The sequence below is a fragment of the Lissotriton helveticus genome, chromosome 3_1 (genome assembly GCF_964261635.1).
Source record: "Lissotriton helveticus chromosome 3_1, aLisHel1.1, whole genome shotgun sequence".
NCBI lineage: Eukaryota > Metazoa > Chordata > Amphibia > Caudata > Salamandridae > Lissotriton > Lissotriton helveticus.
The window spans coordinates 209,763,451-209,787,686 of NC_136061.1; the positions used below are offsets into that span (position 1 = coordinate 209,763,451).

The following is a 24,236-nucleotide window of genomic DNA, read 5'->3' on the forward strand; positions in this document are numbered from 1 at the left end:
AGCATGTAGAGGCTTCTCTGCAAGACAGTTTTATATAATTTCATAAACAATGAGATGTTTCTCGTTCAACGATCTGTTATTTAAGAGAAAACAGAGTAGATGTGGTGTGGTAGATGTAGGAAAGTTAAAACTTGGGGAGTGAGAGTAGATGGTTGGAAGATGTGAGGAGTCCAAGGTTGAGAAATAAAGGAAAGGAGAACGGAAAGAGGATTGGCAAGGTACAGAAATTGGGGTATTAGTGAAAGCAAGGTGGAAGAAAGATATACATTTGAGTTTGGAATAAAGATGCACAGGGGTAGGCATGCAGGTAAGAGGAGGCGGGTTGGTAGTTGAAGGAGGAAGAAGATATACTTCAGAAAGTTGATGACTGATAGGTAGGAAAGAGACATAGTAAAGGTGAATGGGTGGCAAGCAGCTTTGCATTGCATCAGTAAGTGTGACCAGTGAGATAGCTAAGCATAATTTTGTCTCGATTATATGATTCCGGGCTCATATTTTGTTACCCAAGAATGGTCAATTTCAAGGTCTTATGAGCACTGTGTGGTGCTGCAGAGTGTTACGAGGGAAGGCGTACTTAACTGACTCCAGCGTAGGCATGTATTTAGTTACTTGCTTCTTCGTGTGGTTTCAAGTTAAAGCAGAGGTAGCTCTGCTCCCAAGACTAGAGCTGTTGTTGGTTGTGGTAGTTGGTTGTGGTAGTTAACATGAACCTATACTTTTAATATGACTGCAAGCGCACAAGCACATACCTAAGAACTGAATTACAAAAAGGATTACATTGGAAAGTATGCTTTAGTAGTTCAGGACATACACGTAGAGTTAAAGATTAGGAGCTAGCTTGATGTGTTGATGAATAGACTGGATTTGATTTGAGCATTTTAAAAATGGTTAGCTAATATAAAAAGTGATAACAGTATTGTTAAATTGATTTATCCAATCATACCTCAACACCTTAATAAATCCAAGAAGTGAAAACTTCTTCTGATGCAGAGCTGACAAGCTGTGAAGATCTTAGAGATTTACAAAAATGAAAGATTTTCTACTTTTGTACAAGTGTGGTTTCCTTCTGTTCCCAAGAAGGTATGGTGAAGAGAACACGATTTATGGCAGCAAGCTGTTTATTGAGTGAGCAGGTGGTTAAGGGGCATTCACCAATTTAAAAACAGAGAGAGCTCACAATAAAGCATGATCTCCTATGTGTGCATACAATAAGGGGGTGGGGCATTCCTTGCCTTTTTTTTGTGGAAAGATGCTAACACCTTTATAACTACATCACCGAAATGCTGTTTTTTTTCAGCCCCTACCTTACCTTGTGTACGCCTAATGTCCCAAACGGCAGAGGTTTTCCAGTGTTCGTATCAATCAAAAGAACTTCAGAATCCAGGATAATGCTATTACCACCAGGGAAAGCTTTGGGGATGAAGTCTTTGAAGTGTGCTACCTAGGTAAAGAAAATGGTCTTTAAGCTGCAAATCACAAATAAAACATACAAAAAAGCATGTTCACAAAATTTGGATATCCCTCCCTTCAGTTCGCTCTTTGGCTTAGTTTCCCAAAATTCTCGTCAAATTGTAACTTTAAGTCCACATACTGAGAAAGTAGAGGATGTACAGTATTCAACCATGTATTTGCTAAGCAATAAGAATTCAATTACATGCAAATGTTTCTATGGGGTCATGAAGATCAGTATGGATAGTACTAAGGGAACAAAAGTCTCATTCAGTGGAAAGACAACAATCTTCAGGCCTTGTCCCCAAAAAAAAGGAACCTGCATATACCTTATGAGGGAGCACAGGCTTTAAGCTGCGGCTAAAGTAGCTGAAGTGGTCGCCATTCTTGTGCACCTGGACACGCTCACCATCATATTTGATCTCTGAGTACATCCCATTAGGGCACTTCTTCATGGCATAGGCAACAGACTTGCAAGCCTCAGCCTGCATCAGATAGTGCAGAGGAGAGAAAAAAAGAGGACATAAATGTTCCAGTCAGAAGGAAAGTGAGAGAAAAAGAAGACAAAAGATGATAACAACAAAGAATTTGAAGCTACGATCCTTGATTATATAATTGGTAACAAAAGAATCCAATGTTGACAGTGAAAATTACTTTTGGGGATTTGTTCCTTTTACCCTTTCTTTCCTCTGTACTGTAATCTTGCATTACAAGGCTGACTAATTTTTATGACAGTGCACTCATTGTGATTTAAAGCCTTTAGTGGAGCTTGAGATAGGACTGTGAGATGGCCAACGTAACACAGGATGTTAGGGTGGGGGATGGAAGCAACAATGGAGCACAGGAGGTTGGGGAGGGGGTGAAAACAAAGTGGGACAAACGGGGAGGAGGGCTATGGGAATGTGCCTCTTTTGACATGGTTAGCCCCTCACTTTTTGGCTGGAAAATGATGTGGTTTCGATTGTAGTGCTCAGGGTCCCTGCCAACTAGGTCCCCTGTGATAGTGCTTTGTCCCTAAAACTGTTCCACAAATGGCCTTCTACACCCTGTATTCAATTCAATAAAGCTTAATTCGAATTCTTGAATAAGAAAATCATAAAAGCAGAAAAACAGCATACAACATGGTTATCAAACCCGCAAATTTTAAAATACAAAGTATACAAATTTCACAAATCAGTTATTTGCATGATCAGCAGTCCATTCCATGTCATACACTTAAAGGGCTCACATCAAAATAGTTTTCCTAAATTTAAAAATAGCTTAGCAACCAGACCTGCCCCCAAGCGCATGACGTAGATATGGGCGACACTTAGCCCGTTCCCTAGCAACCACCTCCTGACGCTTTTGCCTCGCGGAGACGTCCACGCGAACGTCTAGCTGGCACCAACAGGTTCATTAAGCAAACCCGTGATCGAGTTACCGGTTGACACGAACCGGCAAGACAGGACGTATGCCACATCTTCCAATTAACCGGAACAAGTACCAAAAGGTGAGCGATCTATGGGGGAGATGCTAGACTGTAACTTTGCCAGTTTTTAAGAGATCGGATCAGAGAAGGCTAATTAAATTACTCTTTGTCCGCAGAGCCGTGTTTGAACGCGCCATACTCATGAAGTGCGATCTAACCAATTGAACCAATTTGGGTGAGTTTTCCTAATAGGCCTCTGGGTATACTAATGATAACGACATGATTAATGGAATAGATCTTAATTTCCACACCCATTTCCTTGTAACCATGTCTAGAAAGCCTGACAAAGGAGGATGTACACTGTAGAGGAGACTTCTCGCTCCCACTAGGACACCAGCCATACCTAAATAAAGAGAAATATATGGTGCTACACCCTGCAAGCCCGATTGGGCTTTCCTAGGTGAGTCTATACCACAGTGGGTGCTACTAATTTAATTGTAGCACCACATGAACAACTATCACACATACCTGACCATTACACCTTAATACTTACAGGCTGTCATTTCCATGTCCCCACCCTGATGAAGACCCGCACTGACCTCACAGTAGTGCAGACCCTGGGTTGAAACATCAACAAATATCCCTTGGACCAGTTGAAAGACTCTGCGATGAGACTTATTTATTCAGTCCGCAGATCTACTTAAAATATTTGCTTTTCTGGCCTTTCAAATCCTTGAAATCCCCCCCAGTCTCTCTGTATATATTACGCACTATCACTATATCACTGAGCACCAAATGTCACCTGGTCAAATATTGTATTTCACTGTGCACCTTGACAGCCCTGCAAATGTGATTCAGGTATTTATAATTGATGCAACTTATAAAGACTCTTAAATAACCCATATGGTATATGTGTGTGTTGCTTATGACTAATTGTTTTTTCTATGAATAGACTCATGATTGGTTAAATTGCTTAAAGAAATAATACTCACCCGACAGAACCAACTGTTATTTTTGTATACGATTGCCCAGGTTCTGAGGGAAACTTGGTTACCCCATTGTTACTAAACTTGACTGTTGGAATAGGTCATCACAAGGACATTTACACATCGGTCTTGACCAATCGTTCAAATCAGGAAAACTGATTGTTCTATGTATAATACCCAATCTAACAGGAATCTGTCATAGCCAGCTTCGATGTTCCTTAGGTAGGGCTGGATAATGTGTGTGGTCAGCATAAGTTGATGTGCTTGTACAGTTGATTTTCCCATTTTGGCGGCAATTCTATGTTTTTCCAGTAGACACAAACAATTACTCTTAAGATCTTCCCCTCTCCTTTTGTTGGTTTTAGCGCCGGGAAACCTACGGGTAGCTGAGCGCTTTATAAACTTAAATATAATATAATAATAATAATCTTTCCTGGCTACTGCACTTAAGGTGCAAGGGTCACTATAATATTCTGGGTGGGCACGGTTAGATGTAAACGTTTTTATATAATTTAACTACCTGATATGCGCAGCCCCTTGTAATCTACAACTATCGTTCAAGATTTGACGATTAAAAGCGCAATATAGCTAGAACATGGAAGGGAGGCGTCCAGCCCAGAAATACTGCCTGGGAGTCAGATATGGATTGGTGTATACAAGCGAAGAGGGTTGTCTAGGAGAGTAGAGGTTGCCCGCATCAATGGATGGACAAAAATCTGGGGCCCCAGGAATGAGAGTAGAGGTCTGCTATGTACTCCCGTCAGCGTAGGTCCCTATTTGGTGGTTGACAATGAGGACATTTAATGATCAAATACTATGGCAAAATGATACATGTACTTTGCACTGTAAACCCTGTGCCATGATATGTTTTTGTACGGTACACTGCGGCTGTTGGTAAGTACTGATTACTGCTTTGTACTGCAACTGTTTTGGTTGTATTTTTTGTATCCTATGTTGATTCTCTTAATAAAAAGAATAAATTAAAAAAAGGATTTGCCGATTAAGTAATGTTTTCTCTGTCGTCCAGATCCTATGCCACAATAGGACTGGCTGGATTTTGATGATGTCCGATATATATGGCATGCCTAATTATGCATGGCAAATATGGGAGGAAGTGCTGTTGGGACTGCCAGCAAGAATCTGAAGAAGGTATTTCCAACAATCTGTAGAGAATTAATGTCAACATGACCCCAAATGCCAGCACCATAAGTGGCGATTGTCAAGCAGTTCTACCGGTGTTCCTGGGTCAGTTGCTCTGATTTTTGATGGACACTCCTCCCCGGTAAGATCAGCCTAATACAGGGAGTCTGTGGTGTGATGCACAGGTAATATACTGTTATATGGACCTTTTCTTTGTAGGCAATGCTTACTCTGACGGGGGCATGCCCCCCTAAGTGACTGGTTCCTGCCGATGGAGTTGGAGGCTAGACCTCACACCTCGGCAGCTTGCCATTCACTTCTATGAAATGGGATGGGGTAGGCACTCACATGACTGTACTGCAATTCTATAGTTGTATTCTTTTGAATGTGTGGTGTTCATTAAGGGGGCGTTGTCTACATGCCCTCACTGTGTGTGGGTTTGCCGGGAAGTGGAGTGACATGATGCCCAAGGGGTGGGGGTTGTTGGGGAAGTTGGAAGTTAAAAGTTTGGTTTGGGATTGGATCTTCCTTCATGTGAAATGCTGTGTAAACAACCTACGGTTGTATGACCTGGGGATTCTGTGTGTTGGCTTGCGAGATGGGTGGGTCCCTTCCAGGGGAGACGTCGGGGGGAGAATGCTATGGCGCCCACCATGACTAAATTCTTTACTTGGAATGTACGGGGTATTGCTGCATTTGATGAACGTAGACGAATATTTGCTTACCTGAAGAGGTATAATGTGCCGGAGGCATGCCTTCAGGAAACTCATGTCTGGGGTGACTGTTTGAAGAAACGGTGGCGAGGGCAGATATATGCAACCTCTTATTCTGGGTTTGCAAGGGGTGCCCTTATATGGGTGGCACCGGGAGTCCCGTTCTAACACTTACATCATGTGGTCGATATGGATGGTCGATATGTTATATTGCATGGCAGACTTGATGGCACCGAAATCTGTCTAATAAACGTATATGGCCTGAACGATTACAGACACACCTTTTTTTGTGATCTCTTAGAGGCCTTGGGACTTTGGTTTGGTTCACTGGGGATTTTAACTGTGTGCTGGACAGTGGGCTGGATAGAGAGCCCCCCAAAATGCACACCAAACACAGGATGACATTGGCTCGAAAGCTCATGCTACAGGTCCTCCAAGTCCGAGATATCTGGCGGGAGCATTTCCCCCTAAAGAGGCAGTTATCCTGCTAAACCCCTGCTCCGGGTACTTCAAGTAGATTTCATTATTGGTTCTGGTCATTCGAACTGGGTCCCCCGGTTGGGAATGTAATGTACCAGACACGATACCTGTCGGACCATTCCCCGGTCTTGTTAGAGTTGGGGACTAACAGAGTCAGCCCACAAATACCTTTGTGGCATCTGAGGAGTGAGGCGTTAACCGATCCCCCTTTCTTGGCCACAGTATCAGCAGAACGGAGTAATTACTTTAGAGAAAACTGGGAGACAGCCTCTAGCCGGGCCACTGAATGAGAAGCGATGAAGGTGGTTGTCAGAGGGTATGTATAAAATTTGCTTATGGTGTGTGGACCCAACTGGAAAGGGATGTTTTACATGACTCCAAACTGGGAAAACTACAAGCCGAAATCAGCTCTCACCCCCAGAAACTAAGAGTGGACTGACGCTAAGGAAGCATTAATGACAGACATCCGTAGACTGGAGAAATACGTATATACGACATAATCGACAGCGACTTTACAGGGAAGGGAAAGAACTGGAGCCTTGCCGGCGCATCTGCTCTGGCTGGAGGCTTCAGTGACTCCTGTGCTACAGATACGAACTGAGGATGGAACATTGCACTTCCCCCAGCAGACCATAGCAGACACCTTAGCGAAGCATTTGGCAAAAGTCTACACTAACTGGGTATACTTGAAGCTGTGACACATAGCAGGCTATCTGGGCGCAGTGCAGTTGCCCTTAATCAGGGATGACGAGCGGGAGGAGATGGGATCCCAATCACTAGAGATGAAATTCTTGGGGTTATCGGGCGACTTAAACCGGCAAAAAGCCTGGGATCAGATGGGCTCCCAGCAGAAAAAGGTCAAGAGCTTCGCACCGCTCTTAGTGGATGGACTGCTTGCTGTATTTAATGAGGCGTTGCAAACGGGCTTTTGCCCACCTACTCTGAGGGAGGCTCTGGTGGCTATGGTCCTCAAAAAGGATAAATATCCCGATCTGCCAGGCTCCTATAGGCCCCTTTCCCTATTGAATATAGATGCCAAGATACTGAGTGGTATTATGGCTAACCGTCTCCTTTCCTGTCTGAGACGCACGATTCATACAGACCAGACGGGGTTTATTCCGGGGCGGAATACTACCTATAATCTACGACTGTTGTCACATGTGTGGCATGCCCCCTGCCTCGCGGACTCAGATAATGTGGCAGTATCTCTTGATATTGAGCAGGCATTCCACTCAGTGGAACGGCCTTACATGTGGCAGGTTCTGAAGAACGTAGGGTTGGGGAGCAATACCTTAAATGGGCACAACTGCTTTACGCGACCCCAATGGCCAGAGTGTGGAAGAGCAGGACTGTGTCTAGACAGATAATAATGCGCAGAGGAACGAGGCAGGGATGCCCGCTTTCGCCTCTACTTTTCACGATTGCCTTGGAACCACTAGCAGTCTGCCTACGGGCAGTCATGGACAATTGGGCGATAAAATTGGGTAACACCAATCATGTAATATCATTATACGCAGATGATACGTTATTGTATCTGCGACAGCCGGGAAAATCTATCCCACTGCTCATGCATGAACTTGAGCGATTTGGAGACATCTCAGGACTGCGCATTAACCCTGCTTAGTAAAGGGTGACACTGTTGGGTAGGATGACTGCTGTTCCCATGGAAGTGCGACCGAATGTCGGCCTCCCTTGGGCCACAAAAGGGGAAAGATATCTGGGAATTGGCTTTGTATGGAGCCAATATGGGAAGGGTCCTTGACGGATTGCAGGGCTTGGTGAGTTTCTGGGCGGAGCTACCATTGTCACTTATGGGGTGGATAGCAATCGTCAAAATGATATTCTCCCACGCTGTCTATACCACTTCCAGCACTCTTTTTATGGACTGCCCAGATCGTGTTTTATCACCCTCATTGGTACGCTCTTGTGGGGAAAAAAGCGACAAAGAGTTTGTCTAGCGACCCTTCAGAGGGCATGGGAGGGAGGTGGCTTAGAGGTCCCACACCTAAACATGTGGTGTCCCAACTACAATACGTGGTTCGATGGTTTGATGACGACAATAACGGGGAGAACAATTTGTTGGATGGAACCTATGGCGGGGAATCCAAGGTGGCATTACTGATGATGGGATCTGCAGTCCCCGAAGGGTACCCCTACATAATACAACATGCGGCAACTGTATGGGAGCAGGCATTACATAAGGTGGTCCGACATGCTCCATATGCAATGGATGCGCCTTTATGGACAGTACCCATTTGCGGCAATAGCGGACTCTATGTCGATCAGTCGCTGGAGAGAGGGGGGCTGTCTACTGATGGGGGACATGTATGCAAATGGCTGCTTCCTGACCCGTGAGGAGGCACAAATTACTTTTAACCTAGGACCGGGACAGTTCTTACAATATGTCAAAATTGCAAGGGTCGCATGAGAATTATGGCACACCTTTCCGGAGGAACCACCCATTACCACTGTCCTTAAAACTATGCTGGAAGTGGCCCGGGGGGGTCGATTGGTATCATTTTTGTATAGAGCCTTAAGAGACGATATCCTTCAGGAATCGTTGCGCTTCCAGCAGAAATGGGATGAGGCACTGGAAGAGCCCCTCACGGAGGCGGAATGGTGGAAGATCCATGGGGGGTTCATAGAGTTAGCACAAATGTGCACTTTAAACTACTACATTATAATATTATACATAAAGTCTATTTAACTCCGCGCACACTACATGCAATATATCCTACCAGGTAGGACAGTTGCCCTAGATGCCGCACCCAGGGAGCGGAATTTATTCACATGATCTGGACATGTCCTACACTACAGCTGTACTGGGAAGAAGTACTGGGGAGACTGGGAAGGGCCACGGGGTGGACTATTGCACGGGATATTAAGACAGTGTTACTGGGGTTACTGCCAACAACTATGAATGAAAAATTAAGCTGACGATTTGTAAGCTAGGGCTTAGTGCTGGCCAAAAGACGAGTGGTTATTGCCTGGATGCAACCCAGATCCCCGAAGCACGCAGACTGGGTGCGAGACATAAACGAATGGGCAACCGCGGAGTTGGTTCGGATGAACTTTATAAGGAAAGATGAAAAGGCGGAAGACGATACACAGGCCTGGGCGTCTATGATATCTTGTTTGCAGGAGGATCAGAAGAACATGCTCTCAAGATGGTGGCGTCGTGCAGGGAGATGCGGTCACTGAGTACCCAGATGGACAAGCACTGACACCTGACTGATTGATAGGCACCTTACACTGGACCAAAGGTAGTAACAAGCGCGACTGACATGGTATGAAACAGAACAAAGATAAAAGGGGGGGGGGGGGAGGGATAGTTGTTGGATATTGTTTAATCCCTGTTGATGTTTTTAACGATAAGGTGTACGGATGTAGACACAACTGATGGAAGCGCACAGCTTCATTGGGTATCAATGGACTCTTACCTGGGATACAGGCAAGTATGTATTCTTGATAAATCCGAACTGTGCCTTATACAAAATGTGCATATTATGCAAACTGCGTTGTGTTTATGACTGAAAATGATAATAAAAAAATTATTGATAAAAAAAAGTTACGGTTGGGAGGGTCGTAGGGGCAGTGTAACTTTATCTCACCAAGGCCTGGGGGCTTCGGGTGGATGGGTGTCCTTTTCTTCCTACCGGAGCCGGTCGGGGGAGGGGGGTATCTGGATTCAGGCTGCAGGCGTTGTTGGGGAGTCCAGGAGGGGTCAGCCAATGCTGGACTTGAGGTCAGGAACACGGAGGAACTTGTTCTGGATTGGTGGGCCACCTGGACACGGGCCGGAGGTGTCGGTTACAGAGTGGGCAGGACTAACTGTTCAGGAGAGCACCAGAGTCCTTTGTGTAAGGTTTCTTGGGGACAGATCCGCTGTCCTTTGGAGTCTCTGGTCTTTGCTGCAGGGCAGGTAGTCTTCCTCAGGTTCTGGAAGTCTCTGGCTGCAGGATAAGCTTCACCTTCTTTTGCAGGGTCTTTGAAGCTGCAGACAGGCCGGTAGGGCATGGGTCAAGAAGCACTGGCCCAGGGGACCTGGTTGGCAGGTACCCTGTGCACTACAATCAAAACCACATCAAATAACAGGCAAAAAGTGAGGGCTAACCATGTCAAAAGAGGCACTTCCTCAAAATCACTTTGTATAAAACGATGATCCTTCCTAAGTTCCTATATACCCTCCAAAACTACCCTTTTTGCGCATCCCACAGACCTGATTTGAGCCGCAAGTTTCTTTGTGCTGGCGGCCTTCCAGGGTAATCCTTAGCAAGTGTACACAGGCAATATATGATGGGGGCCTCACTATGGCAGACATGCTTCTGTATTACTGGGCTTCACAATTAATCCCTTTCAATAAATGGCTGCCAGGAGGGTGGAACGATCCCGCATACACAGGTGAATTGGCAAACCTGGGCGTAGATAACATCCTACATATCCTCTATAGTGCCCCCATTCCTTCTGACATTCCAGCAGTTACCCAGGAGGTGTTTGGAGTGTGGAGGGCTGCTTTGAGGTGGCAGGGTAGGACCCGCAAGTTGACAGAGGAAACCCCATTGTGGGTTGGCCGGTGGCTGGAGCAGGAACCACTCAAGAAGGTTTTAGGGGATTGCACATCATTGGAATATCGGGGCTGGCGACATGTGGTGTGGCAGTCACATAAAGGCATTTTAGGAGCTCCAATCTGATTTCCACATGCCCATCTGCCAATTGTACTATTATTTGCAGCTAAGACGCGGACTACATACATAACAAGATGCCTTACAAAAATTCCTGAACATAAGCACTTCAAAAAAAGATTCTTTTGGGCCATCTAGGCAAAGGGGGGGGGGGGGTTTACCAAATTTACAAAACTCTGGTAGTGCACACACCTATGTCACTGACCCCTCTGGAAGGAGAGATAGTACGGTAATGTGGGGGAATTGGATGAGGCGCATTGAAGAGATGCATGTATGGTCCATCGAACTTTGATGATCTCTGCTAGGCTCCGCTTTATACAGTTTAAGCATTTACATCAGGCCTACATGTCCCCTCTTCACCTGCAAAAGGTATGCCTTCTCGCCTCTCACGCATTTTATAGGTGCGGGACTTAGGTGGGAGATGTTTTTCCATGTTATTTGGCATTGTCTATCAATTCAAGATTATGGAAAGCGGTTTTTTATGTATTGTCTGCCGTGGTGGATAACACTGTGGCTAGGGAACCTAGAATCGCCCTACTTGGTATACTTGATGATCTAGGAGGACGAGGGTGGACAGAATATTGGTTTGAGCAGGCATGCTAATATCCAAGAGAGACATTGCCCATGGCTGGACTTCCCTAACGGCCCCCTAATCAGGTCATGGATTGGTGTGGCAAACTGGAGGAAACCATTCACAAGACATGGGGTTGTTGCTGCAAGTATGAGATAATTTGGAAACAAAATGGCGAGATTACCATGGCCTGTTGGACAGATAATCCTAGAGGGTCAAATTGTAGCAATGTGGACACTATGTATCTTGACTTAATCCTGGATTTTGAAATTACAGCGATACAATGGTTTTTATACTGGCAAGGCAAACGTTTTACTTTTGTCATGTAAAATTGTAATAAAATGCTTCCAATAAAAAATAAATGTTTTAAAAGGGTGATGAAGCCAACCACTGCTAAGCAATAGGCGGGTTCTAAGCCCCTTTAAGTAAACAAAGTACCTGGTCAGCGACATGTATGTGCTGTTTCAGGCGAGGCCTATAAAATATACTCTGTGTTGCTCTGTTACTCTCAAGTCAAGTCATAAGCTGAGATGTAAAGGCCTTCCTCTGTCCCATTGCTTTCTGAATCATAGGATGATGTTTCTGAGAAGGTTATAAACTTCTTTCTGGAGCACCCTAAAAAGTCAGTCTGAACAGTTTGATTATTTTGTCTGTCATAAAATACACTTTTTCCATATAAGGGTACGTGACCTTCTTTACCAATTTACTGAATTTTAAATCTGTGTAAATTTGTTAAGTTCTGGGATCTACTGTCAAACATTTCTTGTAGTGCTTTGTTATCTTTTATGCCAGTGTTTCTTCTCCATTTTTACAGGAATAGAAGTTCTACTAAGTACTTTTCACTAATACAGTGTCCAATTTCAATGCTCTAATAAGTTTTGAAAACGTCAAGCGTATGGCCAGCATTCAGATGTTTCAGCAGTCTTGTATTGTCAGAGAGAAAAGTTACAAGGGTATTTTTTTTAGAGCAGACGGGGTTTGTCTTACTGCTTTCACCTTACAGGAGGTTCTCTCTAAAGACAGAAAGCCCCCGCCCCAGGTGCATCGGTTGGTGGAACATTAATCATGGAACTAAATGTTTCTGATCGATGAGATCTCAAGTGTGAGAATGTGGCTGTTTTCCCAATACAACCCACAAGTATAGAACAAGCAAATTATTGTTTTTCTAGAACTTAGTCCAGTAACCCAAGCACCAGGCAACAAGAAAAGTACTTTTAAACCAGTGAATCTAATCTGTAATATGTTATCTTGCACTTTTGAAGGTGTTGTGGGATGGCAGGATGTATTTATCCTATAACGATGAGGCCTGCTTCTCTCTGGAGCATGTCAAAAAGTCAACAAGTAATGCAAGGATGTTTCAAAGCCTTAATGCTGGCTCACTTTATCTATTTGTCCAAGTAACTCCATAAACCCTCAATTATGCCCATGCGGCCAGGCTTGGATAACAGAGGTTTGGACTTTCATTATTGCCTCACATGGCAAGGTTCTGCTTTTTGTGAGCCCTTCATCAATGATCCAGGGAACCCTCTTTTACCCCTCCTTTTTTTTTCCTTGCGACCCTTTCTTCACTCCTTCGTCTGTCTCTCCCTCCAAGGTTTTTTGTTGATTTTAGCAAACTTGTTTGGCTTATGGGTGTTTCAGTAATCATCAAAAAATGCTGATAAGCATGGTTTTCTGTAGGCTGCAGTAAAAGGTGTCTTGCGCTTCAGTCATATTAAGTTTTATGTAGGTGGAATTTTTGCACTGTGGGATTAATGGTATGTAATTTGCTGAATTGATCTGTGCCTGTTTTGTATTAAATGATTTAATCCTTACAAAAGAGGTATCCCTTAAGACAGTAAATTAAGGGAAGGAGTTGGTGATAACTCACATTAGTTGCACACAGCTAAGATCTCCTCAAATCTTCTAATACTCTGCTTACGTAGATACATACATGGATACTGAGGAAACAAGCACATAACCCTTCAAGTCAAATAACTCTGGCACAAAACCTCACACCAAATCAGAACTTCCTCACTTTTAGTAAAAATGCAGAGACCAAACTGAATGCCTTTCATGAATGTAGGTTCTAGAGAAGTGCATATGAAGCAGCACATACGAAGATTGCAGTTAACTTTCATTACCAGCATGGGCTGCACAGGAGTCATAAGGGAGGCCTGTACACTTAGTACCCGCTTCAAGCCTGGCACTTTCTCAGATTCCTGTTGATTCCGTAGGATACGTTCTACAACATCATGCAGATTCCTTGAGGCCTTGAAAGCATCATATGCATTAGGATCCAGGGCATCTAACCTTTAAAAAAAGGAAACAAGCATCAGTGCCTAAAAGCCTAAGAGATATTGGGCACCTCCCCCTGAGCTTCCCCTGCATATGAACACAGATATCATATCTACTTGGTGACGATCTGCACAGACATGACATTTCTTTACTTGGCAGAAGGAAACAGATAGTATGCCTCTTATGTTGGATCGTATGGCAATTCAGCCCCATGGTTTAGCAGCCCAACAATTAATAATACTTAGACTAGTTGTTTTAATGAATAAAATGGCTCACATGCCTTAACAGAAAATGGCAGTTTGAAAAAGTAATCTTTTACATTACTAACAACATGGTAGTAAATCCACCCCCCCCCCCCACCTCCACCCCTAGAGCAAGCCTGAAGAGCCCTAAGGCAGAGTGCACTATAGCACATGCAAGGACACATCTGCATGAACAGATATGCCCTTAAAAGACACAAGGGCTTGCAATGCTGCAGTTAGCCCTCCACCTTTTGCCCCCTTTTAGCTACTGGATGCAGATTTTCGACTCCGACAGTGCACTGAGGCCTGCTAACCAGACCTTAGTGCCAGTGCTACTTCCCCAAAACAAGGTGGTCTATGCTAAAACTGGCTAAAGAATTTAGCACCCCGGTAAATACCTAGTAAATGGTACCTCGGGTACCTAGGGCATGGGTGCTAAAGAGGGTCCCAAAGGGGTGCAGCATTTCCTATGCCACCTTAAGGAACCCACTCATAAATTCCACACATACTGCCATTGCAGGCTGCGTGACATGGTGCAAACTATGAGTGAAAACATAACCTGACAGGACACTCCTGTGTGTCAACCCAAAGTCACTGCATCTAATATATGTAAGTCACCCCTACAGCAGGCTTTTCAGCCCTAAGGCAAGGTGCATTATATTTTATGTGAGAACATATCTGCATGAGCAAATATACCACTGTGATGTCTAGCTCTATTACTAGCTATTGCATGTAAGCAGGGTAGCCATCTTAAGGTATGAACTGGCCACTGGTCAGAATGAGTTCCCCCGCTACATAATGGCGTCACTAAAACATCTGGTGTTTGGTATCAAACACCTCATATTAATGAACCTACACTGATTCCACTGTTGGATTTATTAATACATGCACTCAGAGGGCACCTTACAGGTGACCCCTGAAAACCTACCAAGTACTAGTCTGCTGGCTGACTGGTCCCAACCAACCTGCTACCAAAGACAAGTTTCTGACCCCAGAGGGGAAGGCCTAAGCTCTCAGGAGCTCGGAAACAAAGCCTGCTCTGGCAGTAGGTGTTTACACCCCCTCCACAGGATGACCTGTAAATAAGAATTCTAACTAACGCAAGGCGCTTCAAAGAGTTCACCTCCTTTGGGATGTTAATCTGGCTTCCCTCAGAGGTGCTTAGCACTACCCTCTGATATGCCTAACTGGTCGCCCATACTTTCCACAAAAGAGAGCATTTTGGGTGTCATTTGTGCCTCTGTATTTCCTTTGGGGCTTGCCTGGACTCTTTACACGGTGTATCTCCTTTTGGTACACTATTTAAAGAGCCAGCTTCCTACGCCCCTGCGATGTCTAGATCTATTACTATATATTGAAAGTGAACAGTGAAGCCATCTTAAGGTATGAACTGGGCACTGGTCATTACAAATTACTCAGCTACATAATGGCTTCGCTGAAACCTATGGTGTTTGGCATCAAACACCCCGTCTTAATAAATCCACAGTGAAGCCAGTTGTGGATTTATTATGACATGCACCAGAGGGCAACTTAGAGGTGCCTCCTGGAAACCTACCAGCCTCTTTGTGTGCTGACAGACTGGGTCCTTTCAGCCGGTCACCACAGAAGCGCTTCTGGCCCCCTGCAGAAGCCAACATTATTAGGGCAAGCTATTTCAATTTTCTGGTGAGTGGGGAAATCAACAGACTTTTGAACAGCCTTTTGACCTCGGTCTCTGAAAGCAGATGAAATTGCTCACAAAGTAAATGAGCAATAAAAATTCCTTTAAATCTTGTTAACTTATGATATGTGCTTGCTTTCACAGACAGATGTCAAGTGCATTTCAGTTAGGTTGAGTAGATTTTGTAGGTTACTAGACCTGAAGGTCTAGTCTAGTAAAAATTAAATGATTTTTCGGGCTCTGCAAGCTCAGGAGCTTCAAAGCCCTTGCTGCCTTTGATATGCAACCCCAGATTCCCTAGACCTGGGACATGCCACCCCCTGCCCTGCGGCCCATTTGGTACCAGGACAGGCAGGAAATTAGCTAATAGAGGAGGTGTGTTGCACCTCCAGGTTAGTCACATCCATAAGGTGGGATGTCTGAAGTGAACATGAAAATTAGTATTTCACCATGTTGGCTGTGGTGAAATTTGGGTCTCTGGAACAGGGTTATGCCTACTCCCCGCAGGAAGGGGTCATATAGGGGGTGTAGTAACTCCAAGGGTAAGACACAAATGAGAGCATTCTAGATTATTAATGTAATCCCTATAAACCAATTAGGGTCGTCTGGACTTCCTACATAGCGTACCTCTTTTTCGTACACTACATAAAAAGCCAGCTTCCTGCAATCATCTCTAACGCAATGCTTAAATGCTTATGAATGGTATTCTAATCTCCCTCTTTAAAATTATTTGGATGGACACTTGGTAAGACTTGGTATCTACACTCTGATTGTGAAGGTATCATAAAGCAATTCTTTTTCAAAGGCCATTCTCTAAATTGGAAATTGGAAATTTAAATTGTGCTGCCTCTACGGAATCAACAAGTTAAAGGTCTGGCAACTTTTCTGAGTCAAATGGATTTCATAAAAAATTCTCTGGATAATAAATGTGAAAGCAAGAAGATCACAATGTAGATGTAATTTAAAAAAGACCAAGTACTGGCAAAGGGGTGCTCTTAAATATGTCACACAAACAAGAAAGCAACAATGATGGTTGCATGTAATAGCACATTAAAAGCAGGGCTACTGGTTTTGCAAATTCAAATTCACTTTAAACACGAGTGACTTAGCTTGACCATGGGTATATGCAGATATTATAAAGAGAGGGATCAAGGACTGGGCTCTGCCACAAGAAAAAGACCATCTGCTACATTTATAGATCTCGGCTTACTGGCTGGGATTTTGATTATGAAATGTGGCTGATGCTCTTGCATCACAGATGAATGGCGTGAGGGCCTCCTTGTTTAGGCAGCCCACTCTGCATTCTCGCCTTGGTTTTCAGACACAAGCATATTGGGGATTTGCTGGTCAGAGATATTTTCATATTTTCCTTCTCAGGACCACTAAGCTGTGATGGGAAGGACAAATCATTTATGGCAGCTGAACCCTAATTGAACCTCATGTTGGACAAACGATGTCAGGCCAAGAAGTTCCGCTGACAGAACCAGTTGCGGCTCTACCACAAAAACACTCTGCAGTTCCACTCCTTCTAATTATGAAAAGAAAATTGTGAGGTTGGAGGGTGAGGTATCTGGTGGATGGTTAGCATCTGCCAACTTCAAAATGCCCCCCTGAGAAGCAACAAACCTAGAAACAACACTTATCAGATGTTCTGTGCAATAAGGCCCTCATCAACGGTCGAGGTCCTTAGGGTTTGCCACAGACCCCATAAAACACAGAAAAACACATTTGATCTCCTCAGCTGGAGACAGGCTAGGCTATTAGAAACCAGCAGGCACAGGTACAGAAGTAGCTTTACATTGTTTAACTGTGTGCTATCCAGTCGGGGGAATGAGCCTTGGGCACAGGTGTATTTTCTGAATGAATATGATTATTAGCCTACACATTCAACTGTGAGAGCTGCTGTATACTCACACATGTTTAGCACCAGAATTCATCTTCAGATCATGCTTTATCAGGCGAATGATGCACTTCATGTCATTAGAGGTACACCTACAATGACAGCATGGATGAATTAGTACAGTTTCTTTAAAACAAAATTTAACCCCCGCACATGAAAAAGATCAAGTGGACCTATTCCAAGCTAACAGGGAGCATCCCTTAGAGGTTATTCAGTAATCAATCGGAAGGGAGTATCACCCTGTTTGCCTATATGATCAACAGATTATGTGGGTCTTTACTTCTTAATTGATCTTACAGTTATTGCAGATAACTATGTGAGATTAGGAGAGGGGGTGCTCACTTAAAGGAAATCAGATACTTGGGCATCGAATTCAAGATCTATTTTTCTATTGTGAAGTGGTCAGTCTCCCAAAAAATGCAAACTAGAAATTAACAAAGATGCTCAGATCAAAACAGGTGTCTAATTTTATATGTTGTATATGAGTACCCAACCCTCTACAACACTAAAAGAAACTCAACCGGTAATGGTCTACACTATGCACTTTTTAACTTTACGTTTGCAGTACATTTTCTGATTGGAATTGGACCTCCATGGGACTGAAGATAAGGAGGTTAGCGATCAGACTTCATAAGGTCTTTCATGTTCACTCCATTTAAATGCTTTTTGGATTTCATACAAGGTCTGACTTACACAGAATTTAAGCTTCCCGTTCGGCACCAATCCAATGCTAGGACTCTTTAAACAATCCAGTATGTATGCATCAATCACATCACTAAAACCTAAAAGAACTCAGCAACATCAAAGGAAGCTTCTACACTGAAATAATTTGTGGGTCCAAAGCTGAATGTGAGCTGCTGTAACCATTTTATACCTGCTCCCAAATCATGAAACTGAAACCCTGTCAAAGAAAAATTCCAGCAGAAATAGGATGCCCGGTCCACAGGATGTTGTGGGCTGAGCACCAGAATATTTTTACAGGACCTCTGCATCTACAAATTGCTATTATTCTGTTCTTTTTTCTTCTCTAACAACTCCTCTTATTCTGAAAGTTTGTGTATAAGATTATGATCATCTGTTAGAAAGTAATTAATTGATTGAACCACCCATTAACTTGAAGTGATAGATTTCCAGCCGGGAAGAAATATTGAATCCTACCACCGACTGCTGTGAGTGGTCCTGCAAGATAGGATCATAGCAGCTTTGAAGGGCAGGCTGGCAAGGCGGAGGTGGAAGAATGTTTCCTTTAGTGGGCATGCATGCTGCGCCACCACCGCGTCCCACTACAGCTGCACGAAGTCTGAGTGGGCTGATACACAGATTCTGAGGGCTAGAGCGGATGACAAGCCAGATGCTGCAAATAGCCTCTGAACTTTCAGTACTCCTGGTGGGACTGACAGGTCGGTGACAGCAAGCCTAGAGAGTAGGCAGTAATCGTTCTAAAGCAGTCAGACGTTTCCCCAAAGAGTCTGAACCCATCAAAGGTCTAGTCCATTTAAGACACCTGGGCACTGCTTGAAAATCCTATTCCCATCCAGGCACAATGCCCGAGGACAATACTGGTGCGCATGTAGTCCACTGCATTAGGACAGGCCCTTGGCACATATTTGGCAGTGTCTTATCTGTCCTGAATCATTTGGGCAAAGGTTGCCCTGAACTCCTCAAGGACGGGTGTTAAGATTTCATTGGCAATGTCTAAAAGCAGACCACGTTCAGAAAGAGTAGGGTTAAACTGGTAGAGGAAATACTCTTTCCATATGCCTGAATGCGCTTTGGCTCCATAACTGGATGATAAGAAGGGAATACATTCCAGTTGACTTTGCTCATGAATTTCCAGGGGCAGATTTTGAATGAGATAGGCAAGCAAGATTCTGGTCAACTAGTTAGCTTTTGTTCCTATTGTAGGCAGCTGAAAATTAAAAGCTTCTGCTGTAGGCAATTTCTTCTGACCTTATGGGGATTCTAAATCACTCTCAGGAGTAATATCCAACGCACTATCATTTTGTAAGGCAATGTACAATCCAGCAATCAACATAAAGACGAGTGAGCAAGTTGTCCATCTCATGAGACAGACAAAGCCAGAGTAACTGGGTTCTCAGAGTGCAGACTGTGCGGCTTCTCATCTGATCTAGACTGGTGAGAGAGAAAGAAAAGCGCCTGGCCTTCTTGAGCTTGGGTCGAGACTTGAACTTAGTCGAGGAATAGATCTGAATCTGACACAGGAGGATGATTTGGAGTAGAAACAGCCTTGAAACCTGGAGAGGGAATACTGCCTCAAGATTAACTCTTCTTGTGTTCCATAATGTAGAGCGTTGATACCCGCTCCCGATCACATTCTAACACATCGGAGGGCATTTGTCACACAAATTCTAATTGTGACCAAAAAAAGTACAACAAGAAAAAAAAGTGCAGATCCATGATAGACATCTGCTTTCTACAGTCATGGCACAGTGTAAAACTCGTCATCTAGGGCAGAGACATTTTCCCCGGCACACTTTCTTTGGTTGGGAGTGGAGGTCCAGATCTGCAGCAAGGGGTAGTAAAGAAAGGAACCAGCGCAGAGAGGTGGCACATAGGTACACCTTGGTACCTTCACTTTCATGAAGGTGCAAGATAATTGCGGAGTCACACAGCACCACCTACCAGTAAACAGACAAAATACTTTGAGAATCCAGATCCAGTCTTGAGCCTTATTTTAAAGGTGGGGAATAGTATGAGGGTTATTGAGCAGTACACTGGAATTTCTAGCAGAAGAGGACATTAGGTGGAAATGATATTAATGAACACAATGACAATGAGTTGGAGGAGACCATAGATAATTCAGACGTAGATATATTAATCATTACAAAACTGGAGTAAGTATTTGGGCCACGAGAAAGGAGCAGACTAAGAACATCTGTGCCGTCAGATCCAAAGTATAATGTAATCCCACTCAGGACGAACGTGCCAAGTAGTAGGCCAAAGGCTAATGCTTGAGGGACGCCCAGCGGAAGAGAGGTGGGCAAGGCCAGGGAGAACGCCAATGTAGAATAAGCAATGAGATGTAAGAGGCGAGCCATTCAATGGCAGTGCCAGCAATGTCAAGGGGAGAAAGGGTTTTTAATAGACCCGATTAGACAATTTTATCTAATGGCACAATAACAGTTTTTTATTTTGATTAGAAATTTACCCAAAGCAGCCTAGAGGTTTTGGAGGATAATTAGGATGGATAAGCAGTTTTGTAAAGAACGATAAAGTCAGAATGTAGGGGATCAAGAACATTGTTTCTGAACCTCTATACCCTGATTTCCTTGCATGTAAAATTTGTGGTTATTTTTTTAAAGAAAGGTCTGCAGGTAAAGAGATGAAATGGATTCTTTTTTTCTCTTTTAAAGTGGTAGTAAAATGGCGACTGAACCTGGTACGTAGAGGCAAAGTGAGAGAGAAGGGGTATTAAACAAGTTACTGGCTAGGACATCCCCAGATGCTTAGTTGCCTGCTAGGGCAACCCCCGATAACCCTAAAAAAACACTAGGTAGCAGGTATGCACAGCTGGGGCTCATTGTGGCAAAGCAGAGATTAGAGATCCACTGGCCCCAAAAAGTAGAGGCTTGGAATTAGGGCCTTATTGAATAGGCTGGTGCTGAAGAGGCACTTATGAGACAAAAAGCAGGGGAGAGAGGGCTGCTGAAACCTTGTTGGTCTGGGGAGCTATGACGCAAATACTGCTAGACTCCCCAGATGAATAGACATGCTGGAGATTATTGGGACGTAGGGGCAAGGACGCATATAAGTCAGGACTTTGTTCCTTGACTAGCCACGTTTTAGTACAATTGCTTGACTTTGTGGTATAGCTCGTTGACCTTTACTGAGCACTTATCCCAATGCGCCATTTTGGTATATGATTGGAAGCAATGGGGGTGAGGGCGAAACAGGGGTGGAGGATTATTTGCAATGAGAGTTGTTATTTGGTTCAACGTGTGCATGCGTGACCGCTTTTAGCTGCAAGAATACCATTCAAACGCAGGGCGTGGTATGGAACAGTATCAGTAGTACCTCCTTGTTTAGCACTTTATCCTACTTAGCCATACTTTCTTGGTGCAGTGCTTTTATTGACTGATGTATTGTTGCATGTCACCCTGTCATTGGAAATCAGAAAATAAATACGTTAAAAAAAGTGAGAGAAGGGTTGAATAGTTGAGAAAGAGAAATGGAGAGGGTACGATAAATTGGGAACAAAATAGATCAGAGTTAAGATAAATTGGGAACAAAATAGATCAGAGGTAACACAAAGGGGTTGTCGGTTTTAGGTAAAGGAATTAACCCATACATGTCTAGCAGAATGAGAGTGTAGATACGTGTGCCATGGAGAAAGAGAGTATTACGCAAACAATTGATGGACGGAATGCTGAATAATTCTTACATTCACCCTCAGTCAAGAGATCTGGGTTAAATCCATCATTCTTTTTCTCACCATGCCACCCCAGTTTAGAACCAGCCATATGTAAATCAGTCTTGACACTGTGCCACTGTGCCTCATGGGAAAAGTCCAGACCGAGCTCATGCTCCCTGGACCGGAGAATGAGAGGGCATGAGCAAGGTAGAAAGACAGATTATCTGATGCCTTTCCCACCCATCTGTAGACAATGCTACCAAAAATCATACAAACACTACATTTGTGACAGAACATGCTCACCTGCAGGCAATATCCTCCAGTGCCTTCTGCTGCTCCTCCTCCTTTGTTAGTTTAGATAGCTTCATCAGGAAGTCATCCACCTCCTGGATGGTCAGAACACTTTTGGCTGCCGGCGGGAAAGATTTGCTTTCATCAAAAAAGATACGAACGGTCTCCGACACATCCCCCTTCACTCACCCAAAAAAAGGGATAAGAAAGAATTAGGTGATCCAGTCCTAAAAGTGGTGCAATGAGTAAGGCACGGCGCTAACTTTAGTAGGTTCTACCTAATCCACTCTTTACAGTTGAACAATCTTGTATTCAATTGAATGGCATGACTAGTCTGACGTATATGCAGAAATTAGGTTTTATAGACAATATTTTTTAAAGTAAAAACAAGCATATCCTTTCCATTACCCGTTTCGCTTTACATTTGCAAACATCAGCAGCAGGCAATCCAGACATGCAAGCAGACCTGCACATGCTGCCTTTCCACAATGGCTCTTCCTCCCTCACCAAACATGAACAGCTTTGGGCGCAGTTCAAGATTACATCCCACAGCACTCTTTAATACTTCGGAGTAATTCCCCACTGTATTGCTGTGGGTCTTCACTAGGGTTACACAAATTAAGATGATGCTCTGCCCTCTCTTGAGCAGAGCAGAGTTTTTTCTGTGCAGATTCAAGAAAATGTAGACATTCTCTCAGTACATGTCCCAACAGGTTCTCTTGCGATATTGAAAATAATGAGTAGCACCTACCAGCCCTTCTCTAGTTCAGGTTCCAAATGATAAGAAAGGTGATGGTCTCCTTCCACGGACTACAAGCCAACCACTAGTTGCTAATAGGCATACTGACATAAAAGAAAGCACATCATCAGCATCCTCTCACCTGCTCCAGGTCCCGTACCATGTCCTCTTGACTGCAACTGAAAATGCGGCTGAACAGTTTCACAATTTGCTTATCATTTAGGTTATAGACACTCTTAATCACACCTGGCAACAGCAACTTGACAGTCAGGTAAACATCACCATGAAAACCATCTGCACCAAGAGAGAAGGGAGAATGCCTTTTAAAATTACAATTAAAGACAAGGATAGATTGATGTTATTCATAAAACATGGCTTGTTAGCCCCGTGATATTGCTCATGAATAAAAAGTTGGACCAACATCACATTGAAAATGACTTCCACACAAATTTACATCTAGGTTACACACGTCAGGGTAGTTATAACATTAGCCTGTTTTTTGTGGGCAAATGGAAACCAAAAACTACGATGCAAAAAAAAAAAAAAAAAAAAAAAGACTCGCCTAATAACAGTCATCATGGCCTACAACACTGGCTTCTCCACAAGATGTGAACAGTTGGGGAAATCAATTGTATTCAAGAACATAAAATTAGGTTGACGGTGAAATATAAAAGTAGATGGGTTCCTTTCTGGGCATCAAAAAACAAGTGGCCCTACTCATAAGTAATCTCAAATTGCAATTTACACATAGAAAAGTTGAAACTGCTTTTTTTTATTTTAATGAGTATCATTTATATTCCCTACCACTCAGCATTTGTTGTTCAGCCAGAGTAGATTGTACAGCTCAGGACAGAATCTATGTTTGCACACCCTACAATTTGCACAATTGGTGTGACGTCACATAAGGCATCAGTGCCATGCCTTCTGCAGTTGGAAGGTAATCGCACACATCGACGAGCTGTAGCAAAAGGAGGTGCTTGAATTGCCTGCAGCAGACAGTTTTCTACAACAGGAAGGAGTATGAGAATGGAGAACTAGGTACTGCCTGCACCAGTCCTTTCCTGCAGTTTTCTGCTGTATGCCTGTAAATGGGCGAGAGGTGGCAGGCAGTGCATTGTTGCTCTGCGCGGACTAGGCAGTGAGCTGGTCAATGCAGAGCAACCAGGCATGCCTGGCTTGAGCATTAACTGTCATCAGATGTTAAGGCAATCCAGTGTTCAAAATGTGGGGGGAAATAATTTTTCCAGGAAGGGACCGGTAAGTTAGAGATTGGGGGCGGGTTAGCAAATAGTCTCATTTAGGGTGAATTCATTGACAGTAAGCATT

At 43.7% G+C, this 24,236-nt stretch overlaps 1 protein-coding gene across 2 annotated transcripts in view; it reads right to left on the bottom strand.

Annotated features, from left to right (window-relative positions):
- Nucleotides 1-24,236, bottom strand: part of LIG3 (DNA ligase 3) — a 222,520-nt gene that overhangs the window by 119,043 nt on the left and 79,241 nt on the right. For both annotated transcript variants that reach the window (XM_078679597.1, XM_078679596.1), the window contains exons 5-10: nt 23,053-23,204; nt 22,184-22,350; nt 17,523-17,600; nt 13,553-13,721; nt 1,779-1,934; nt 1,310-1,441 (exon numbers count right to left, since the gene is read on the bottom strand). In XM_078679597.1, the coding sequence (XP_078535723.1) occupies nt 1,310-1,441; nt 1,779-1,934; nt 13,553-13,721; nt 17,523-17,600; nt 22,184-22,350; nt 23,053-23,204 (854 nt within the window). The remainder of the gene's footprint in view (nt 1-1,309; nt 1,442-1,778; nt 1,935-13,552; nt 13,722-17,522; nt 17,601-22,183; nt 22,351-23,052; nt 23,205-24,236) is intronic.